General features: G+C 40.3%; 1 protein-coding gene across 1 annotated transcript in view; it reads right to left on the reverse strand.

Annotated features, from left to right (window-relative positions):
- LOC115651513 (cytosolic phospholipase A2 epsilon-like) overlaps positions 1-22,652 on the reverse strand; it is a 50,565-nt gene that overhangs the window by 6,069 nt on the left and 21,844 nt on the right. The window contains 13 exon segments of the mRNA XM_030562594.1: positions 1,102-1,152; positions 1,155-1,238; positions 2,832-2,946; positions 5,314-5,536; positions 8,859-8,995; positions 10,977-11,124; positions 13,717-13,754; positions 15,493-15,579; positions 15,699-15,865; positions 17,647-17,704; positions 18,551-18,593; positions 21,250-21,290; positions 22,440-22,571. Of these exon segments, the coding sequence (XP_030418454.1) occupies positions 1,102-1,152; positions 1,155-1,238; positions 2,832-2,946; positions 5,314-5,536; positions 8,859-8,995; positions 10,977-11,124; positions 13,717-13,754; positions 15,493-15,579; positions 15,699-15,865; positions 17,647-17,704; positions 18,551-18,593; positions 21,250-21,290; positions 22,440-22,571 (1,324 nt within the window).

The following is a 22,652-nucleotide window of genomic DNA, read 5'->3' on the forward strand; positions in this document are numbered from 1 at the left end:
ACTAATTGTATGTGCCTCATTTTCTGGGCGCCTGACTTGAGACTCTTGCATCTGATTTGCGGAAGCATTGAGCACACACAGCTGCATCTGAAGTCACTGGAAATTGCTTTCAACACATGAAGTGCTATCTAATGGTAACTACTCTGAAAAATCAGGCACTAGATATCTCAAATTGGGTTCTAAAGCACTCAAATACTTCAGAGATAAGCATCACAGAAAAGCCCATGAGTTTATTAATAATCCTGTATCCAGAGCAGAGTTTGAATGGTGTGCAGTAAATAAGGCCTGGAGCCAGACATTGAACAATGAGGAGAAAACAAAATATTGAATAGTTGCTCATTGAGTGAGCACCATCCACTCTACAGACTGTTGGAGGCACAGATCCTGTGGAAAAATAGTATGGAAACATGTCATTAAAGACTCTATCATAATTAGAGTGGGGTGAAATTTTTCATTTTAAACTTTTTTTCACCAAAATATGCAGAGTCCAGTCAACTGAAACATTTCACAGACTCATGTCAAATTTGCTGAATTGTTTCTGTAAAAAACAAAATACCGAAAAAATCTAAATCTACTGTTTTGACATTTTTTAAATGAAAAGTTACAATTTTTCTATTAAAAATGACTTATTTTGAATTTAATTTACTTTTTTTAAAATAATCAAAATCAAAATGAAATGTTTCATTTTGAGTTAAGTGAAATGTTTCATGATACCTGAAAAAAGTGTTTTGACTTTTTTGTTTCACCAAAAAAATGTGAAAAATATTTAGTTTGGTTTTGATTTTTCTGTTCAGCCACTGAACCAAAAAATCAGCTTGTGCACAATTTTATCACATTGCATATGAACAAGGAGGCCAAATTATAGTTGCACAGACACTTTCGTTGTGGCATTTCCAAACTTTTGATTACTTTATTTGCAATCTTAACATTCCTTTAGCCTACTTATTTGGATGAGATAGATAGATCGATCAATAGATCGATAGATCTATCTCATGGCAGGCATATGGTAGTACTGAATGTTACAGACCAACAAATACCCACTTCCTGGTTATGGTTTTGTGTTATTACAGTAGGTTGACATTTCACAGGACAATACATCACCATGAAGGTAACAGATCCGGTTTTCGGGGAGCCTCCTTAACAACCGTCCATAAAGAACTCGCTTCCGAAATCCTCCGTGCGAACAAATGCTCCATATTTCAGGAATCCCACCTCATAAGGAGTGAACTCAACCCATTCTGCAAACAGACCCACAAAAAAGACATTTAGAAACATCTCCCAATGACTGGAAAAGAGAGAAACTGCTACTAATGAATCAAAGAGTTTGAGATGGAATAAGCCTTCTGTTTTCTATCTGATCTTTGCAAAAATAATTTACAAACCACCATCTAGATTGGACATTAGGAAACACTATTTCATTAGGAGGGTGGTGAAGCACTGAATGGGTTACCTAGGGAGGTGGTGGAATCTCCATCCTTAGAGGTTTTTAAGGCCTGGCTGACAAATCCTTGCTGGGATGATTTAGTTGATGCTGATTTAGTTGACCAGGGGATTGGACAAGATGACTTCCTGAGGTCTCTTCCAACCCTAATATTCTATGATTCTGTGATCTTCTGGGCCAGATTTTCAAAGTTAGCTGCATGAAGCTGAATTCATGATTTTTTGTCTCTTTTATATGTGAAGTTACCTTTTATGCAAGTTAGGCAACTAACTTGGTATGCGCACACACAAATACATTGTTTTGTGTGTGTACATTTGGCCTGATTCTGCTTTCACTTTCACTGGTTTTACACCAGAGTAACTTCCCTGGCATCAGTGGAGTTAGCAGAATCAGGCCTATTGTGCGCATAAATTAGGTTTATACAAATGTATATGTGCAACTCTCTGTGTTTAATCTAGAACGTCTGGTTCAAAGTAAATTATTTGATTCCATATATGTGACACTGATGATCATGAAGGCAGATATTTTCTCTTTCACCAGCAGGGATGTTCTTTTCAAATCCAGTGCAGAGGTCTTTTTACAACACTGTGAAGAAAGCCCAGGGCTGAAAGAACATGGGGAAATAATGTTCTTTTCATCCAAGAGGGTGTAGTACTTCCAATTCAGCACTGAAAGGAAGCCTAGTACTTGATTTGCTTTTTTTCTCTTCTGGCTGAAGAGAAAAATACTGAAGTAGTGATGAGCAAAATTCAGTGAAGTCCTCTTGGGTCATGAAAACAGCATTTATTTCTCAAAATATTTCCAGTGGTTTCTTCTTCCAATCAGGCCAGATCATATTCTGAGAACAGCCTGTCTTATGATATTTCTATACTTATACTTCTAATTCTGATCAGAATCCTGAAATTTAAAATCCCCAAAACTCTCCTTAGCTGTCTCTTTGCGTATATCTACACAACAACCATGAGGCACAACTGCAGCACATGCAGGCATACCCGAACTAGCTTTGATCATGCAACGTCACTGAAAATAGTAGTGTAGTCCTGGTGGCATGGTGGTGGCATGGGCTAGCCACCCAAGCATAATCCTGCACAGGGCCCTACGTACGTACTCAGGTGGCTAGCCCATGCTATGCTGCCTATGTTGCCATGGCTACCCTGCTATTTTTACCAAGCTAGCCCCATTATGGCTAGTTAGTATATGTCAACATGTGCTGTCCTGATTGCAGGGCAGACATATCCTCTGCAAATGTTTGTACAGCACAAATGGGGCTGCGATCTCTAAGCGCTTCCAGAGCACAAAGAACAACCAACAACTGAACAGGCGTGCCTATGACAAAACCCAAACCATGGTAGATTTATAACCAAACACATCGCTTGAACATCATTGTTACCTTTGAAATCTAGAGTGCTATATTTGTCCCGGACATTGACTGCCACATAGACGGGCAACGGGTTCTGACCCTCTTTCACCGCTTCCCGCTGGTCTGAGAGTTTCTGGTTCTCTTTCTGTTTTTAAGAAAAATAGTTACCTGAGAATGTATGAAATGACACAGGAACTCTCTACTGAGAACTAGATTGCAGCATTTATGCCCCAGCCCTGTACGCAGGGTGGCACAGAGCCATGCCACCCCAGGAGAAACACTGGCAATGATTGTTCCTCAGGCAGATACAATCCCCCCGGGCTACTCAATGCACACAGGTGTACACAGTCTGCGCTTCCTGATGTTTCAGCTTTGCTTTGTGAGCTGGTACAAGGAATGGAAGGAAGGGAAGAGCCACAACCCTGTCATCTCCCCAACTCCTTTCAGACAGTTTGTTCCCCCGGGTTGGAGTGGGGAGAAAATAGTCCTTACTTTTCTCTGACTGAAGGAGTTGCTATCGAGGGAGACCTTTCAGTGGTCATGTAAGGGGATGGTGAGTAGGTTTCTTCCATAACCCCCATCACCCAGTGACTGCACAAGGGCCATCATAATCTGGTGCCTTGTCTGGTTTTAGAATATTATAGTGAAATACCTGAATCCCAGCCAAGTTCTTCTCTATAAGGCTGTATTTGTAACAAGGAGGTCTGGCTGTCTGGGATATTCCAAAGTCCCATGAACAGCAGACAGCTTTGATAGCTGCATGTCCTTGAAGATTATGGACAGTTTGACAGTTAAATAAACATGGTAAAGATTATTCAAAAGGAGGAAAAATTGGCTAAAGTATGCAGAAGATTTCATATGGATCTAGCATAAGACAGAGCTACCTAAACAATATACATGCTAGTTTAATGAACAACATTCCATAAACAAACACACACGTATATATTACAGTGTAGAAAGAGCACTGTATTTCAGTGCATCACTTACCATTATAGTATAAAACTAACCTATTTGCTGTTCTGAAATATGTATCATTTAATTATTTCTAAAAGAAAAAAATCTACAAAATATAGTAGTATGCTTCATATAGTAGACCTTTTTGCAAGTTTCAGAAATGCTGGTTTTGAGTCATCTAAGCACAAAAACAGCATAGATAATCTTTAACTGGTAAAAAGTGTCATTATTTCACATTTGGCTATCTCAAGCCTGGGCAAAAAAACATTTTATGCTATTCTAGTGTAAAATGTAGTCTTGCACTTAGAACAAGCATGGACAACTTCACCCACTAATAGTATTCTGATGAGTGTTTCCTCAATTACAGTTATAGCAGTGCTGATGCAACCCTAATTTCCATACTGATCTTAAAAAGCATGCTTTACTTATTAAAATCTTGTGATAACCTGCAGCTGTATGAAATGCAACACAGAAAAAGCATCAATGATGTTGCACATGCCCATGTTCACTCACTTCTCTCTAAGGTTGAGATGACATTACAGTGTACTTCATAGATAATTGTGAGCTATAAGACAAAACCCTGTGGCCATTCTACAGCTTTCGAAGATACATCTTAATTTAAAAATCAGAATATTCCCAATAATCCCAAATGGGGGTCACAAGCTATTGTGGTGGAATTTCATGGCTCCTATGGGTCAAGGCTGAATTTGGAGAGTGACCCGCTCCTTTGCAGGTGCAATATCCACTCGCAAAATTTGCACTCACACTTTTGTACCTATAATTAAGTGTGGATGCAAAACAGGGACATACATCTCTAGCCTATGAGACTCTGGTTGTAGATTAGGAGGTACTATGGCTACTGCTAATGATACTTGCTGTTACACAGGATTTTCATAGAAATGAAATATTGTGATCTGCATCGCCAACACTTCTTGCATGTACAAACTTCATCTGCAAAAAGAGGCTGGCCTCCAATTTAACATCACAAAGTAGTTAAGGACCTGCTGCACTTTCAGTGTTCCTGCAGCCAAAATACAATTTATTTAATGTATGAAAGGGGTGTCCAAACTGGTTCATGAGTCGCATGAAGCTCTCTTACAGTTAAAGTGCAGCTTGCGGAGCCCCCCATGCACACCACATTCTCCACCTACCGGACTAGGGTGGAGCTCAGGGCTTCTGCCCTGCGGAGAAGGGGGTCTTGGGATTTCAGTGGGTGGGGAGTGCCTTCCAGAGCTTCTGGGCTTCACCAGGAGTGCAGCTGAAGCCCCCGTCAGATGTGCCCCATGGGGCTGAAGCCTCTCTCCAACTGGTGTGCCCTGGCTCTCGAACTTCTGAAGATTGCTATATGTGGCTCAGAGGGTCAGTAAGTTTGGCCACCCCAATATATGGTATCGTTTTATACCTAACCTTTCCAAAACTAATTTGATTCCAATAGAATTTCCTGATGCAGATAACTCTACAGCACCACAGGGCATGCAATCTCTCCTCAGATTTATTGCTCCTAATTTTTATATTGAAAGCATCTGCAGCTCTCTGAGAAAATAAATAGATACTGTACCCCATCATGCAGCATATACTCAATGATCAGCCCCCACAGATCTATAAATGATGTCCTGTATCCCTCTTGTTTACGCTGACACAGCTGCTGGTTAAAATATTTCATGCGCTCCATAGAGAAACAACTCATCTTGCATTTGGTCGCACATTTCTGGGCTTCATGGATTTTCTCATCTAGATCCTTCTGTGACCAATACGCATCTTTATACAAGTTTGACATGGTCCTGGGGAAGGGTAATATAGAAAGAAAAACATTAACATAAACAAAAAATAATTTACAAAAATTCTGTTCTTTTTTAGAGTGTCAGTTTAAGTGTTTCTTGCAGTTTGCACACTACTCGGTTTTTTTTTTAGCAGTTTGTGGGGGGAAATATCATTTCAGGTTTCTATGAGTGTTCTATAAAAGGACCATGAGAGTAAATTTTTTTCTAGTGTTTGAGATTTTCTTTTTCCAACAACTGCAGCATTTTAAAGAGTGAAATTAATAGATGTGAATCTTTAGTTTGCATAGATTGGATAATTTATTGTAGAGAGCTGAAATTTATTTTCTATGTTTATTTTCATGATGAATATATGTTTGTTTCGACTGATGACAGTATCCTGGCATCACATTATAGTCAGCATCAATTTTACGGCACCCCTTAGAATATGGCTCTCTGTCTGGATGCATTGCCTAATGCTTAGCAACCCCTTTGATCTTGCTGGCCTTGTGAGAGGAAAAGGAGAGATGAAATGTAGTCTTCTGGTGAAAGTGATAAGACATAACCAATGTGGGTTCAAATCCTGGCTTTACTACAGGGTTTGTGTGTGACAGTGGGCAATTCATTTCTGTACCAAATGTGATGCCAATTTTTAAAAAGAGCTCCAGAGGTGATCCCGGCAATTACAGGCCGGTAAGCCTGACTTCAGTACCTGGCAACTGGATGAAACTATAGTAAAGAACAGAATTGTCAGAAACATCGATGAAAATAATTTGTTGAGGAAGAGTCAACATGTTTTTTGTAAAGGGAAATCATGCTTTATCAATCTACTAGAATTCTTTGAGGTGGTCAACAAGTATGTGGACAAAGGGGATCCAGTGGATATAGTGTACTTAGACTTTCAGAAACCCTTTAACAAGGTCTCACACCAAAGGCTCTTAAGCAAAGTAAGCTATCATGGGGTAAGAGGGAAGGTTCTCTCATGGATCAATAACTAGTTAAAAGATAGGAAACAAAGGGTAGTAATAAATTGTCAGTTTTCAGAATGGAGAGGTAAATAGTGATGTCCCCCAGAGGTCTGTACTAGTATCAGTACTAGTCAACATATTCATAAATAATCTGGAAAAAGGGAGTAAACAGTGATGTGGCAAAATTCACAGCTGATACAAACTATTCAAGATAGTTAAGTCCAAAGCAGACTGCGAAGGGCTACAAAGGGGATCTCACAAAATTGGGTAATAGGGCAACAAAATGGCAGATGAAATTCAATGTTGACAAATGCAAAATAACACACATTAGGAAACATAATCCCACTATATATATAAAATGATGGGTCTGAATTAGCTGTTACCACTCAACAAAGAGATCTTGTAGTCATTGTAGATAGTTCTCTGAAAATATCCACTCAATGTGCAGCAGCAATCAAAAAAGCTAGCAAAATGTTTGGAATAATTAAGAAGGGGATAGATAATAAGACAGAAAATATCATATTGCCTCTATATAGACCCATGGTATGTCCACATCTTGAATACTGTGTGCAGATGTGGTCACCCCATCTCAAAAAAGATATATGGGAATTGAAAAAGGTTCAGAAAGTCAACAAAAATTATTAGGGGTATGGAACAGCTTCCATATGAGGAGAGATTAATAAGATTGGGACTTTTCATCTTGGAAAAGAGATGACTAAGGGGAGATATGATAGAGGTCTATAAAATCATGATTGATGTGGAGAAAGTAAATAAGAAAGTGTTATTTATTCCTTCTCATTACACAAGAACCAGGTGTCACCAAATGAAATTAATAGGCAGCAGGTTTAAAACAAACAAAACAAAATATTTCTTCACATAACATACAGTCAGCCTGTGGAACTCTTTGCCAAAGGATATTGTGAAGGCTCTAGGATTCAAAAAAGAACTAGGTAAGTTCATGGAGGATAGGACCATCAATAGTATTGGCCAAGGATGGGCAGGGATGGCGTCCCTAGCCTCTGTTTGCCAGAAACTGGGAATGGGTGATGGAGATGGATCACTTGATGATTATCTGTTCTGTTCATTCCCTCTGGGGCACCTGGCATTGGACACTTTTGGAAGACAGGATACTGGGATAAATGGATGACTGTTCTTATGTTCTTATGTTCGAGCCACAGCCCCTTGCTTTTCTTTTATCACATGCAGTCCTATTGTTAGGAGCATGTGGCATGATTACATTACCCTAATGCCACTGCTTATTAGAGTCTCTCATCTTCCTGCTCTTTAATATAAGCTTGGGGAGGTTCAGAGCCACAGTCTGAGCCCAAGGTGTGAGGAAAAAAGTTATGAACCATATCATTTTTATGTCACATAATTTGGGGGGGGAGGCATTATATCGCAGAACCCCCTACTTCGAATTACCTCAAATTTGGATAATTAATTCTACTCTGGATCCTCATGTTAGACAACAATTTTTAAGACAATTAGAATAAGCATGTGAATTTTAGAGCACTTAGAAAAATCAGCTGTTAAACCATGCTGATTAAACTTTCTAGTGCAGGCTACACCTAAGTTAGTCTCAACCTTTACTACAGTGGTGGTAACATCTCACTTTAAGACCATCATTTATCTTATTACTACCCACTCTGGGCCAAAGGCTGCCAGACAGACTGACCAATGTTTAGGGTGAAATGCAACTGCACTGCCCCAGGGAACTCTGGGAGGGATAGTTGATCCCATCTCAAATGTATGGCATACAGGACAAATATGCACACTGCACTGCCATACTTCCATTATACAGTCAACCAGCCCCACCTCATAATAGTGGTAGTCCCGACCAGCAACAGACAACAGTGGAAAAGGGTTTGGACCCAAAGCTATAAACAACAACAAATCCCTAACAACAGTGCTTAAACACTACCCATTTTCTTCAGATACAGCTGGTGCAACATATTAAAGGATTTTAACTGCAGTAGATAGAAAGCTGGAAGATGTAATAAGTCATTTTGAGTAAGAGGCAGATAAAGAAATGTTAGACAAAGTCAAACTTTCAAATTAAGGTAATATTTAATGACCTGTAACTGAAAAGCAGTTTGTTAGATTTTCTTCAAGCTTTGCAGAATCTTCACAGCCATTCTAGCAATTTTCAGACCAAACCAAAATGTCAAGACAACTTATGGGGAAGGGCTAAAATAAGGTTTTATAATGGAAGTTGGTTACACCCTTACCTATGGAGGCTCTCCATAATAGAAATAGAATTACAATCTTTATGATGGAGACCTGCTATTTCCATCTCCATGATATTTTTTTTACCAGAGCTCTTTGTATCAACATCTTACAGAAAGATTAAATAAAAACCCTGATTGAGTTCTGCTTACCATGTTGTGCCAGACAAACCACTCACGTATGTTGCACAGTCTAAGACATTTAATTTCTTGAGACCCAATAGACTTCCATATGTCGTTGTAAATGATCTCATTCCACCACCTGTTGTCATGATGGCCACCACTGGAATCTTTTCAACACAAAGACAGAAAGATGGTGCAAACCAAGCACACATGATTACTCAGAACTGGAAATGGACCGGAAATGGAACACTGGGCCCAGTTCAGTTCCAAAATGTCATAGTTAAGACCTCTCTGTTTATTGGATCAGAACTGGAATGGCAAATCCAAATACATCTTTCCTTGGGGTAAGTTTGGAATAAGATATGGATCCAAACCCAGTGGGTCAACCCTGCCTCTATAGAGAAGGGCAGGAATCATGGTAAGTTCAGGTGCTTTCATTAATGCAAGAAATATAGTATTCACCCCCACCCATTTCATTTCCATATTGCTTCATTCTATTCTATTCCCCCTTTCTTTTTTTTAAATCTCCTTATCAACCTGTGAGAAAATTCAAAAATTGTTGTTTAATCACCCCTGACAGGGACCTTTTTTAAAAAATTTTTCAGGATCATTAAGTTACTTAAACGAACTGAAATTTTGCTTTTGGAATTCACAAGCTTGCAACAGAGGGCAGGTGTTTTAAAAAATATTCACTGGAGAGGTTAACCGAGCCCCTTGAAGGGGTTTATCACTCACTCCACAATTGATGGAATTCAAGCAATGCATTAAATACTTGCTAATTAGTTTAGTTAATGTGCATGGGTATTTATCATTCAAGACTACTTATGGTCCAGAATGGAACATACAGGTACGAGCCCCAGAACTGGAGATGGTGTACACCAGCGGTAGGCAACCTATGGCATGTGTGCCGAAGGCGGTACGCAAGCTGATTTTCAGTGGCACTCACACTGCCTGAGTCCTGGCCACCGGTCCAGGGGACTCTGCATTTTAATTTAATTTTAAATGAAGTTTCTTAAACATTTAAAAAACCTTATTTACTTTATATACAACAGTAATTTAGTTATACATTATAGACTTATAGAAAGAGATCTTCTAAAAACATTAAAGAGTATTACTGGCACGTGAAACCTTAAATTAGAGTGAATAAATGAAGACTCGGCACACCACGTCTGAAAGGCTGCCGACCCCTGGTGTACACATTACAAAATGGCCAGACATATGAGAGACACATACGGTGCTCCTTCCTCATAAAGACTTCACTGTGCTGCCCCTGCAGCACTGGGACCCCTTGCTGGGCAGTCAGACACCAGGCCAGGAGTTATATGAGTCTCACATGTGCCGCTGCAGTGTACAAGCTCCTGAGACACACATTGCATTTAGATACAGTAGTCTTTAATTAGCTAAGTAATTGAGGTCTTTGCAATTGACCTAGAATTCAGGAGTTCCGAAACTGGTACTCTTACCACCGGTGACACGTAAGCTTAATGTTCCATCCATTCACTTCACAACAATTTTTTAAGAAGCTAGTATGTAAATCAATACAGTTTGGGAGCCGCACATAGTGTAGTCATCTTAGCCATATGGAAATGGAGGAAACCTTCTCCAGACCCCTGAAAGGCAACTATCTAACCCAGCTTTCAAGTTTACCTCCCAAACGGCTGAGAGGATACACCTGTCCAGAAAAGTGTCAACAACCATAATTTTATACTTATGAAACATAACTTAAGAGTCTTTTGAAACAGAAACACGTAGCTGCAGGTGACAGGTTACAGAGGGGGTAGCCATGTTAGTCTGTATCAGCAAAAACAACGAGGTGTCCTTGTGGCACTTTAGAGTCCAACAAATATATTTGGGCATAAGCTTTCGTGGGCTAGACCCACTTCATCAGATGCATGCAGTGGAAAAATACAGTAGCAGGTATATATATATATATATGCATCTGATGAAGTAGGTTCCAGCCCCTGAAAGCTTATGTCCAAATACATTTGTTAGTCTCTAAGGTGCCACAAGGACTCCTCGTTGTTTTAGGTACAGGGGTTGCACATGCTTCAGCTATTATTTGTTTATTAGCTACAGTTGCTGTCCAGTTTGTTGAGCACTCACGCAAGAGAAGGAGAGAGTGGACACCCAGGATTTCACTTCACATACCTCATGGTCCTGCAGGTCCTCTTCTAGATGGAGAACGTTTTTCAGGGCAGCAGCAACATACTTCTTTCTTTTGCACAGAAAATCCTTCTCCTCTGCACACAGGTCATACCCTAAGCGCACATCTAGGTCTTGTGGACAGGAACAATGACTAGGACAATCACATGCATTCTTATTACATATTAATATTGCTAGTCAATTTCAGGACTTACACCACAGAAAACCCTAAACATATGTATAGACAAAACTTTTCCATACTCCTGTATAATCAGGTTGATGTAACATTATAAGCAGAGAAGAGGATGATGTCAGTATTAGCTGATATTTTAATTTTATTTTCTACAATCAGCTAAAGTTATATATTGCAATTTAATGAAGTGGAACTTCTGCTTTACCTCTAAGGTTAAAAACCTAAAGGGCCATATTTTCATAGGAGCCTCCTGAATGATGACTGCAAAATTGGTGGAGTGTCATCACCCTCTTGTTGCTATCACAGAATTATATTTACATTTTTAACATCTCTGAAGTATATGTAATCATAACGCCCTCTACTGGCCAAAGTCCATACAGGGTACAGGGTTTAATCCTGGCCCTATTGAAGTAAATGGGAGTTTTGTCATTGATTTCAATAGGGCCAGGATTTCACTCTAGAAACTCCAAACTTCCTACTCAAGCATGGCTTTTCATAGCTAAGCACTAGTAGATTTCTTTCATGTCTAGTTTTAGTCACAAATTGCAAAGCACAATCTTATTCAAGGAGGAAGATTATGGTCATGTCAAATTTAAGTTTTAAAAACAAAACTGTTTTTAAAGTTATCCAAGTGCAAAGATGAAAAGTGCATAGAAAACATTTTTTTCCTTCAGCAAGATAACTCAGAAACAGCTATGTGGATTTTCTTCAGCACTTCAAATGAAATTAACTTTTGGACTAAAGGCTTGAAAAATCTAACAACAAAATATTAGTTACAAGCAGAATCCTGTGTAGTCTGCAACAGTCTGGGCCTCAATTATTCAGCACAACTTTCTTATTTCACTGCTAAATTCTACATTGGAATGGCAATTTCTGCTGCATTATGAAATGAATAAAGAGGTTTCTATTGCAATAGACAATTTTAGAAGTTCACTGCACTGACTGTAATATTCATTTAAATATTTAATGCAATACAAACTCATTTTGAATTTATGTTGTGCTGGTGCAGAGTTTGGTACTAGTGTGCCATGCAAATCAGGAGTCATGCAGCACTACACTATTTTTCATTTTATATTAACATAGATTTTGATGGTGATTAGTAGGATTATCCTTTCCTCATCAGATGCAGAACCCCATATCTAGCTGCACCAGCAATATTAAGGAAAATCCTGTCCCTAGCTCAGTGGCTGCAGATGGTCATTGGTACAATGCTACTTGTAAGGTTCTGCGGCATGGAGAAGATGAGATCTGTGGACTCTATAAAGGGACTCTGAGCTGCTCACTAAGCTGCTAAGGACTGGCTCACAGAGCAAAGAATGTGGGCGGGACAGGGCTAGGCTGGAGGCAGTGGACTCATCACTATTCAGATCCCACCAGAACATTCATGATGGAATGCGGGGGGAAGAGAACAGTGTGACACCAACAGATCTCGATTGTGTTCGAGATCGAACCAGGGACTTCTGGAGCTTACTGTGTGAGCCTCTACTGCATGAGCTAAAAGCCATATGGCTGTTAGCTAAGGCTGTAGAAGACTCATTCATCTCTCTCTAAGTAGTCTCGGTGCCACAAGATGGGACAGAACACCCACACCAGAAGGTGTGTGGGTTACAACAGCATGAGCTATGACAGCCTTAGAAGAGTACTGGTAAGCAAGGAGCAGCTACTTTACACTGCTGAACCAGGGTCTGGAGCAGAGAGATCATTCCTTTTTCCCATTCACAGGACCCAGCTACTTAGGCTTGGTGCAGTTGGGAAGGGTTTGCCCCTTAGTGATTATATTTAGTGAACTCAGTAATACAGGGCTGTTATTGGTGCTGTGACTGGAAGATAAATTAATAAGCAGATGTAACACTAAATTGAACTGCTTGGTATAGTGGATATATAATTTTTGACTGCTTTGAAATTAGTTACACATTCTAAAAGAAAGTTATAGATAAGTTTATTGTTTGGCAGCCCGAGATATTTTCATCAGCTTGAGCAGCAGAAACTAGTCATTTCTGGTAGACAAATTGATCAAGATGGCGGTGGTGGTGAGGGACTCCCCTATAAAAATCATGAGCTATTCTGCAGTGACTGCTGTAAAGCCTTTTTTTAATGCAGAAAAAGGATAAACATTGCTGTATTGTGATTGATTAAGGCCATGCTTCAGGAAGGCACTGAAGTACATGTTTAAGCCTCTCCCTCTTCAGGAAAGGATTTAAGAATGTATTTAACTTTAAGTAGGTACTTTAGTGCTCTCCTGAATAGGAATGCTTTCTTGAGTTGGGACCTTAATCTGCCCATGCTATATATTACATAAGATTATGGATAACCTTAAGGAAGTGAGCAACATATCAATCAGTGTGTGCACAAATTGTTAGCTACCCTGTCTAATGTAGTTTCTATCTAATGTCCAGTGTCTTATATTGGGTATATGTTGTGCATTCTTTTAAAAAATACATTCTAGTTTTCAATCAAAAAATGTTTGTTTTTTTACAAATGCAGAAAGTGGCATGGGCAAAGCTTGGCTGACAATGTCACTAGCATCCAAAGAAACAGGAGAAGAGCTCTTACCAGTCTTCTGCCTTCACATGTAAATCAAATCTTTTCTCCTGAAAAACAAGAATGTAACTATGAAGGTACAATCATAGTTTTAAGCTTTCCTTCCTTTCCTTCAGCCTGAGAGTGAGCTTTATTTGCTCCCCAACAAGGCACAGTAGCCACAAAATTGAGTCTCCCAATAATCCAAGAGACAAATAGCTTCAAAACCACTAATTTATTTGTAATAGAATTTATTCTTAGTAGCTCAGTATTTCCCAAAGGTTTCAGATAACTGTACCAATTTACCTGACTGTGACCTCATTGGTACCAGCCAGTTCCCTCCAGTGCCCATTCAATTATGTAAACCATCAAAAACGCAATGAAGAGTGAAATCTTGGAGTTCCCAGATTCAGTCTCATAAATGCAAGATTTTGCCTAGAAACAGTCAAAGATCTATTGTGTATTAGACAGTGCACTAATGAAAATAAGATATACCAGGACCCAGCAGAAAGGCTCATGATTAAGACAGAAAATGGAAGCCTAGCGTATGAGTCTCAAAAGCCTGAAGTACCAGAACTGGAGCTTGTTTCTGTGCTTAGGAAGCATATTGGATGCCAGGTTGTTCCAAAAAGCTTTGCCAAACTGAGAAAATTTGATTTTTTCTTAGAAGTAATATTTTGGGGGGGAATTGAAGTGCTTGTGCCCACATTTATGTAGGCAAAGCAATTAACTGCACATGCTAACCATGCTAATTGGTATTTGCACACACATCTTCTACCTGGACATGCAGTGGACAGGTTTCTGTGTGCAAATATGTGTAAGCCTGTTGCATGTGAATCTTAGCCTCTATTGTTTAAAAATGCAGTTGTTACAGTCCTTATAATATTCTTTGTGTGTCTGTATTTTTTTTTGTTTAGTACAATGTGCTGTACATATGGTTGACATCAATACACCCTTCTGAGACAGAGAAAGCTAGATGGATAGCACTGATGGCAAGCCAGACATTATAAACTGCACCAAGAAACTCCTCTTCATCATAGGTCACCTTCTGAAGCAAAAGGACAATGGTTGCCTCAAAATCTATGAAGGCAGACTGGCCAGCTTACTGTACAGCTGAGGAGCTGTCCTGAGAGGCAGAGTTGGGGAGGGCAAGGGAGTGCAGCTGGGGAATTAAGGAGCCAGAATACATACAGGCTGGGGAATTGGGGCTCCCTGCTGTCCAGCCTGCCTCTCCTCTTTTTAAAGGACAGTTCAAGACACATTTGCACAACACCAGTATTTTTTTAATAGCATTGGCCCAGATTGCCTTTTGGAGATCTGTATGCTGAAAAGACAATGCTGTGGCATCATCCACCTTCACTGGCCCCACAAAATGTCCCTTTACAGATGCTTCTCAGTGCAGAAGGGGATCAGCAAACTGTTTATGGGAGGTGGAGATGGAGCAAGGGAGGTATTACGCTCAGTAACACCCTTCTCTGCTCTGAACTCAGCTGTATTATCTATCTCTGTATCCTCTGTTATCATGTGCAAGGTGACCCAGCCAAACAACAGCATGGCCTTTAGCAGTGCCTATGCTGCTATGGAAGAAGGAGCCAGAGAAGCGGTAGCCATGCCTGCAGCACAGATCCCAGCTCCATGCAGAAAGAAGCAGTTCCTTTCTCCAAGGAGAAATTCATAGAGTTTTTTTTCCCTCTTAGTACCCTCCTGCAGATTTTTTCTGTAGGAGGGGATAATCTAGCCCTTTATTCTTACATTATAATTTTTAAATAGGTCATTGTTAATTCCTAAAGCCTGGCAGCCGGCACTCACCTCTGCTATTGTTACTCTCTCTCCCATGGGGAGTGAATTCAGCATCACAACCGGGGAGCCTGTGTTTATAGAGTAGGTACAGGTACGCTAGGGGCAAAAAAAAGTTTATTTGCACAAAAAGGAAAGGGTTACCCTGCTCCCCCATCAAAATAGATCATGTTATCTACTTATTACTATTATGTTTATAAAGGACAGTTATAACATACAGCATTGTAACGCTTCTTCTTCGGTAGCATAACGTTCAGTGTTGGCTCCATATACTTGACATAGTGGAACTTGGTAGGAAATGAAGGGCTAATGATAGCATCAGGGCCCAGTGTAAGATCCTGTGTTCCTTCATAGGAACCTTTCACCGTGAGGGAAAGGTCTTTCCCTGAAGGAAAAAGAAAAAGCACACAGAGAACCTTATTATTATCTGACTGCAAAACTATGCTTACGTGATCAAATTTAAGAAAACACTTAGGAGTTTTCTATATTGCATTCAAAGAGTCTGTCTAATAAGCCAAGAAAAACATAATCCCTCTAGAAAAAAGCCTACTACTTAGCTAAACAAAATGAAACCTAATGTATACAAGTGTGACAGAACTAATGCTCATGAAAAATAACTACCATGCTTTTTCATACTAAAAAAGGGGACATGGTAGTTAATTCCGGTTCACAGCTCTAGCTCATCTACTAAAATATTAATACTAAATGTGATCTGCATAAAATACTCAACTTCTGTACATAGTAATAAGCATCTGTATGGTACACTAAACAATATCTTCAAGCTTTTCCGCAACACACTGTATTTTATTGCCTTTGTTCCATGATTGTAATGTATGAAATAGGCTTACATTTTCAAAAGTGATGCCTGATTTTTGGGTACCCAATTTGAGACACCTTGAGGGATCCTGACTTTTAGGAAGTACTGAGCACCTGCCCACTGAAAATCAGGTCCTTTTCAGATGTCTTCAGTTTAACATTAATATCACCATCACTTTTAAAAATGTAGGCCATACAATACAGAGCAATTTATTCAATATGACGTGGAGACATCAAAAATATTTGAATCAAAGGGATTAAAATAATCAAGCAAGATTTTTGACAGATGATATGCATAGGTAGGATGTAGCTGAAATTAGGATGAGAAGAAGATTTGTATTGAAGGGAACAGGAGTACTTGTGGCACCTTAGAGACTAACACATTTATTTCAGCATAAGTAAATTTGTTAGTCTCTAAGTTGCCACAAGTACTACTGTTCTTTTTGTGGATACAGACTAACACAGCTGCTACTCTGAAACCTGTATTGAAGGGGTTCATACACATGGGGTTTTAAATAAAATTTTTTGTGCACTATACTCCAGTGAAGTAAATTTCTACTATAGCATTTTATATTATACACACTAACCAAGAGTTCTTGTTAAATGAGCTCTTAGACTTGTTTCTTTGGTTCCATTTGTTTTATGTTTAGTTCCTTCACAGACAATAAATAATAATAATAATAATAATAATAATAATAATAATAATAATAATAATAATCTTCCTTATAGTTCTTGCATGGGTTATTATAGCATCATAATGCTGACTGCTCAGCACATCTGAAAATTGTTCTGGCACTAAATCTGGATTTAGAAACCTAACTTTATGGGTTTTGTTTGTTTGTGTCTTTGGTCTGCCCCAATTCTACACATGGCATGTATGCTCTACAATGGATTTGTTTATTGCATGATCTCATAATACTGGATAAATTAATACAATACAAAGACTCTGAATTATTTCTATAATTAAAGATGCAAAAATTTAGGGCTCTGAATTATTTCCTGTTTGCTAATGAAAACCCGGTTGTAATATACATCAGCTAATTCAAGGGACCAAAGTTAAGGCTGCTATCATAGAGACATAACTCTGAATGTCCTGACACTTGTGCTATTAAAATCTTCTGAGTTGTTTTAATGTAGTCTATTTGCATACAGCCACATAGATGTATGTGATGGAGTCAATGTAATCCATAACAGAGATCACACATCTTTCTGTAGTTGTTAAAAAGTTCAAATCATTTGAAAATATTATTTTATTCCATGCATTTATTGTAATGATCTATAGAACACATATCACTATAGCAGTGTAAGTATCTAGTTATTAACAGCCAGTTAATAAAGCAGTAACCTCACTTGATTTATGCTGCTTCTTCTCATCCACCTGAACTTCCAAACAGCAAAGTGCACGAGACTATAACAGAGAAGAAGAATAAAACAACTCATCACAGAGAATGTCTCAGTTTGAGATTCCATTCCCCATCCTAATCTATTACTATCTGAGCTGAGTGCGGGGTTTGAACACTGTGCAGGCAGCACTCTCAGTCCCTGGAAGAGCTAATTGCCTGGCACTGCTCAGCACTGAGCCCTCTAGTCAATGATGAGTGAAAGTGAAAGGCTCTGGAGGAATCATATCTAGTCATCAGTGGGGGCTGATGACAAACTAAATGGTGTCTAGAGTTAAGTGTGTCAGGATGCAAAATGGCAGCACTTTTAGGGTCCTAACAGGGATACAAAAGACCAAACAAGGGAAAAACATAATTAGAGAAATCTACTGAAAGCACAGGAGTCATTGGTGGAAACAGCCCCTGTCTAAAATGTTGTTATTAATGTTTAGGTGGCAGTAGTTCCTCTGTCACTGTATGAAATTGTGGTGGACTGATGTCTGGGGGGAGCTGACAGCTACACCTATCTCAGCGTCTCCCACTGTAAGGAATGGGGTGGGTGAACTGGCTATGAGGAGGTTCACAGTTAGACCACTTCCAGTTTTTGCGAGTAGGAGTGACTGTGTACATTTTTGGAGGAATGCTGGCTTGAGGGAACTCACAGCTAGTCAAATCACAGCCTTTCCTATCATGGGACACTCTAAGATATACACTCTAAGAAGCAGAGAAATCATAGTTACTTCATTTCCAGCCTATCTCAACAGGAAAGAGAGGGTGTTGGCCTGCTGACTGTGGAGCTGCTCACAACTACTCTAGTCCCACCTATATTACCAGTATTACTATAGGACAGGAAAGATCATAGAACAAAAAGTTACCGCTAGTGCTCCATTAGTTACGATGGCTTCAGGAGGGCCTGAACTAGGAAACAAAATGAAAAATACATATTTCATGGCTAGGTTAAATCAAGTGACCACTCTTTTCCCCCTGGATGTTTATCTTGCTTGTCACTCATATGGAAGTGTGGGAGTGATAGCGAAGACCAGGTAACAAGAGTAATTGTGGCAGACATGTGATGCAAAGTTCCTCACAATGCTTGCTTTGACTATGCACAGCTGCTATAGTTCCTGTTATTCTTGTTCTTCTAAGCAGAGCTTTACCATTGTGCCAGAACTGACTGATATGAAGAAATCACAATTTCAAAACAATTTCGATCATGCTTGATAATGGGGCTAAAAAGTTTTTCACAGTGCTATCACAGTCCCATAACCATGTAAATTGGACTCTTAGTTTAGCCAGTTAAACTCCACCTCTCAGGATAGGCCATGTTGTCAAGTACATTTAATCCGTCAACATTATGCTAGCCCACTAGGATATACATGCTGAGAAGTGTCTTGATTCTAAGTGCGACGCTACATCCCCTTTTTCTTCATAGAGATATTGTTATGATGTGATTATGGCATAACTAAGATCTATTTAGGGCAAGATAAGGCATGTGAGATATCATTGGAAAGGTTATGATTTACTGAATATGATTCTCCTATTTGTATGCATGTATTATTTCTGTATCTAAAGTTAGGAATATTGACTGTGTATCAATTACAAGGGGGTTCACGTCCGGGGAATGCCCACCAGCCAGAATGAGCAGTGGTTTTCAAACTTTTTTTCTGGAGACCTAGTTGAAGAAAATTGTTGATGCTCATGACCCAACAGAGCTGGGGATGAGGGGTTTGGGGTGGGAGGGGCTCAGGGCTGGGGCAGAGGGTTGGGGTGGGGTGAGGGCTGCAGAGTGAGTCCAGGAATGAGGGATTCAGGGTGTGGGAGGGGGTTCTGGGTTTGGGGGTGGCTCAAGGCTGGGGCAGGGGGTTGGGGTGCAGGAGGGGGCAGGGACCTGGACTGGGGAGTGCAGGCTCTGGGGTGGGGCCAGGGATGAGGGGTTTGGGGTGCAGGAAGGGGCTTGGGGGGGAGCTCAGGGCTGGGGCAGAGGATTGGGGCACAGGGCTGGGGCATCAGCTTACCTTGGCGGGCTCCCAGTTAGCAGCACAGTGGGGGTGCTAAGGCAGCTTCCTACCTGTCCTGGCGCTGCAGACCACTCTGTGCCCTGAAAGCAGCCAGCAGGAGGGCCATCTGCCAGGCACAGGCACCGCCCCCCAAAGCCCATTAGCAGGGAACCAGCCCATGGGACTGGGAAGCCGGTGCTTGGGGTGTGGGCAGCACGCGGAGCGCCATGGCCCCCCCACCTGGGAGTTGGACTTGCTGCTGACCACTTCAAGGGAGTAGCGTGGTGTCAGAACAGGTAGGGACTAGCCTGCCTTAGCTGAGCAGCTCCGCTGACGGGACTTTTAATGGCCTGGTCGGTAGTGTTGACCAGAGCTGTCGTGACCCAGTGCCTTACGTTCTGCAACCCAGTACTGGGTCGTGTCCCACAGTTTGAAAACCACTGATCTAGTTGGCTCGCTGTGAGGAAAAGCCATTAGACAGAACAATAGGCCTTTGAAGATGCTAATCTCCCACCTTCCTGGGAAGGTTTCCTGAGGATGTTACAACTAGGCCATGGCTACACTGGCACTTTACAGCGCTGCAACTTTCGCGCTCAGGGGTGTGAAAAAAACACACCCCTGAGCGCTGCAAGATACAGTGCTGTAAAGCCTCAATGTAAACAGTGCCGCAGCGCTGGGAGCGCTGGTCCCAGCGCTGCAAGCTACACCCATAGAGGATGTGGAGTATGTGCAGCGCTGGGAGAGCTCTCTCCCAGCGCTGGTGCTGTGACCACACTTGAAACTTCAAAGCGCTACCGCGCGGCAGCGCTACCACAGCAGCACTTTGAAGTGCAAGTGTAGCCATACCCCTAGTCTTTGAGTTATGACTGAAAGGTCCTGTGATCAAGTCACCTGGTACTGGAATCCATCCTGGAATACCAGTATTTTTCCACTGACTGGCATGGGAACTAAGTTTGGAAACAAAGGGTTCCTGCCATATGCAAAGCTATTTAAGGTAGGAGAGTGACCTCAATGTGACTCACCTGTCATATGGAGATCTATGGATGAAAAAAGCTATGTTGTATTATTTATTTATGGTTATTATTAATTATTATTATTCAATTTAGTATATAAGAGAGAACATTTCTGGGACTGAAGCAGTGCTGTGGGTGGCAATCAAAGGATTCTCAGCTTTGTGAGTATGAATTAGGATGAAAAATTAACCAAACAATTTGATTTACAAGTACAAGTCAAAAGACTTTCCACCACATCTGAGCTTGAGCATGCATGAAAAGATTGATACAAATAAGTCTTCCGAAGAGTATAACTAGGCCACAAATTGATGTTGTGCAGAGACTCGCCAATGCCAGGAAGAATTTTTTTACATTAAAGGTGATCAGATAATAGAATAAATGCCCAGATTCTGCTGACACAGATAAGCTGTATACATGATTCCAGTGGGGAATTTACTAGAGTTCTGAATGCAATGGGTCTGGCAAATTCCTTTGGAGGCAGCAATTATAATAAGCAGGTTTCCAGTTGCTGGTTTATTACTCTCTGAATTTTTGCATCTTCTAATTAATTTGTATTTCACTTACATGCTCTCCAAGGTAAATTCTACCTCTAGTTCCTCCTGTGCCTGAAAAAAAAACAACAGAAATGAGTGAAGTCACTATATGCTATTCTCTCCCCACAGGGTTAGTCCTCTAGTATGCAATAGAGGAAGAAGTGGGTGAAATTTAATGGCCTGTGAAATACAGAGGGTCAGATGAGATGTTCTAATGGTCCCTTCTGGCCTAAAACTCTATGAAGCTTCTGCAAATTAACCCACAGTTTTGTTTTTTGGTGTAAAGTCAGTCACTTTACAGTTTGCTTCATCTTCTAGGGTCTTAATTTTTTTATGTTCTTGACATTATTCTACTACCCAGTAGCTGCTCTTGCTATTAATATGGGCAGGTTAACAGGGTTATATGTCCTATTACCTCATCTCTTTGACCTCTCTGTGAGGGATGTTAAAAAACAACTTGCTATTACTGAATGATTAAGGGACATTGTTAACTCTCCTGTGAATGTTACTTATATTTGCATCAACAGCACCAGTATGCCAGCGATATTGTTAAAACATAAATACAATGGCCAGATGTCTAGATGCTAAGCTTTCCTGCTGTATTCCACTCCATTTCAGCTATATGTAATATTGTAATTTAATCATTAAGAATTTTTTTGTGAACGGCAGAGCCCAGTCTTCTAAATATGGATACTTAAATATATTTAGATCCTGCATTTACCTTTCAAATATGAATTCATGTTTTTAAATGCAAATTTAAGTGACCAAATGTGAGATTTAGAAATCGCATTCAAATGTCAATATTTGAAAATTGTGTCCGAGTATATAATTTTTAGCTGAGTTTAGACTAGCACCAGATCTAGATGTTACAGTCACACAGTTGCTGGGACAATGGAAAACTTGGACAACAGATCTCTGATTACAGCCATTGGAGTTGACAGTCTCTGGGAGGTTCATTCTTGGTGGGAAGACCAGGAGAAAGGGTTTTTGCCAAAAGCATCATATGTTTGCCATGCTCCATTGGCCAAGTACACTGAGGCCAAATTGCTCTGTATAAAGGTGAAGCAGTTTTACTGTGTAGTAGCTGAGACATACTGGAGGTATAGCTGGCCAATCCATGACATAGGAAAGAAAAATATTAGTAGTAGTATGAGTAGCTGGCAGGAAACCAAGGCAAATGTGTCTTTCTCACCCAGCCCCGCCTATTATTTCAGACCTCACCTTTGGGTCAGTCTTAAAGTATATGAGAACACTTTCTCCAAGTGGAAGTTTAGCTACATCGAAGTACACAGTAAAGAGGTGATCGTCCTGGGTAACAACATCTTCATCGTAGACTCTCAGCTCCAGCACGTTCTGGGAAGGGAGATGAGGGGGTTTAGCAATCCTACATTCTGGCTTTCACAGAGCCCAGGAAGCAGGGATTCCTGGGGAAAG

Source organism: Gopherus evgoodei, chromosome 4 (genome assembly GCF_007399415.2).
Source record: "Gopherus evgoodei ecotype Sinaloan lineage chromosome 4, rGopEvg1_v1.p, whole genome shotgun sequence".
NCBI lineage: Eukaryota > Metazoa > Chordata > Testudines > Testudinidae > Gopherus > Gopherus evgoodei.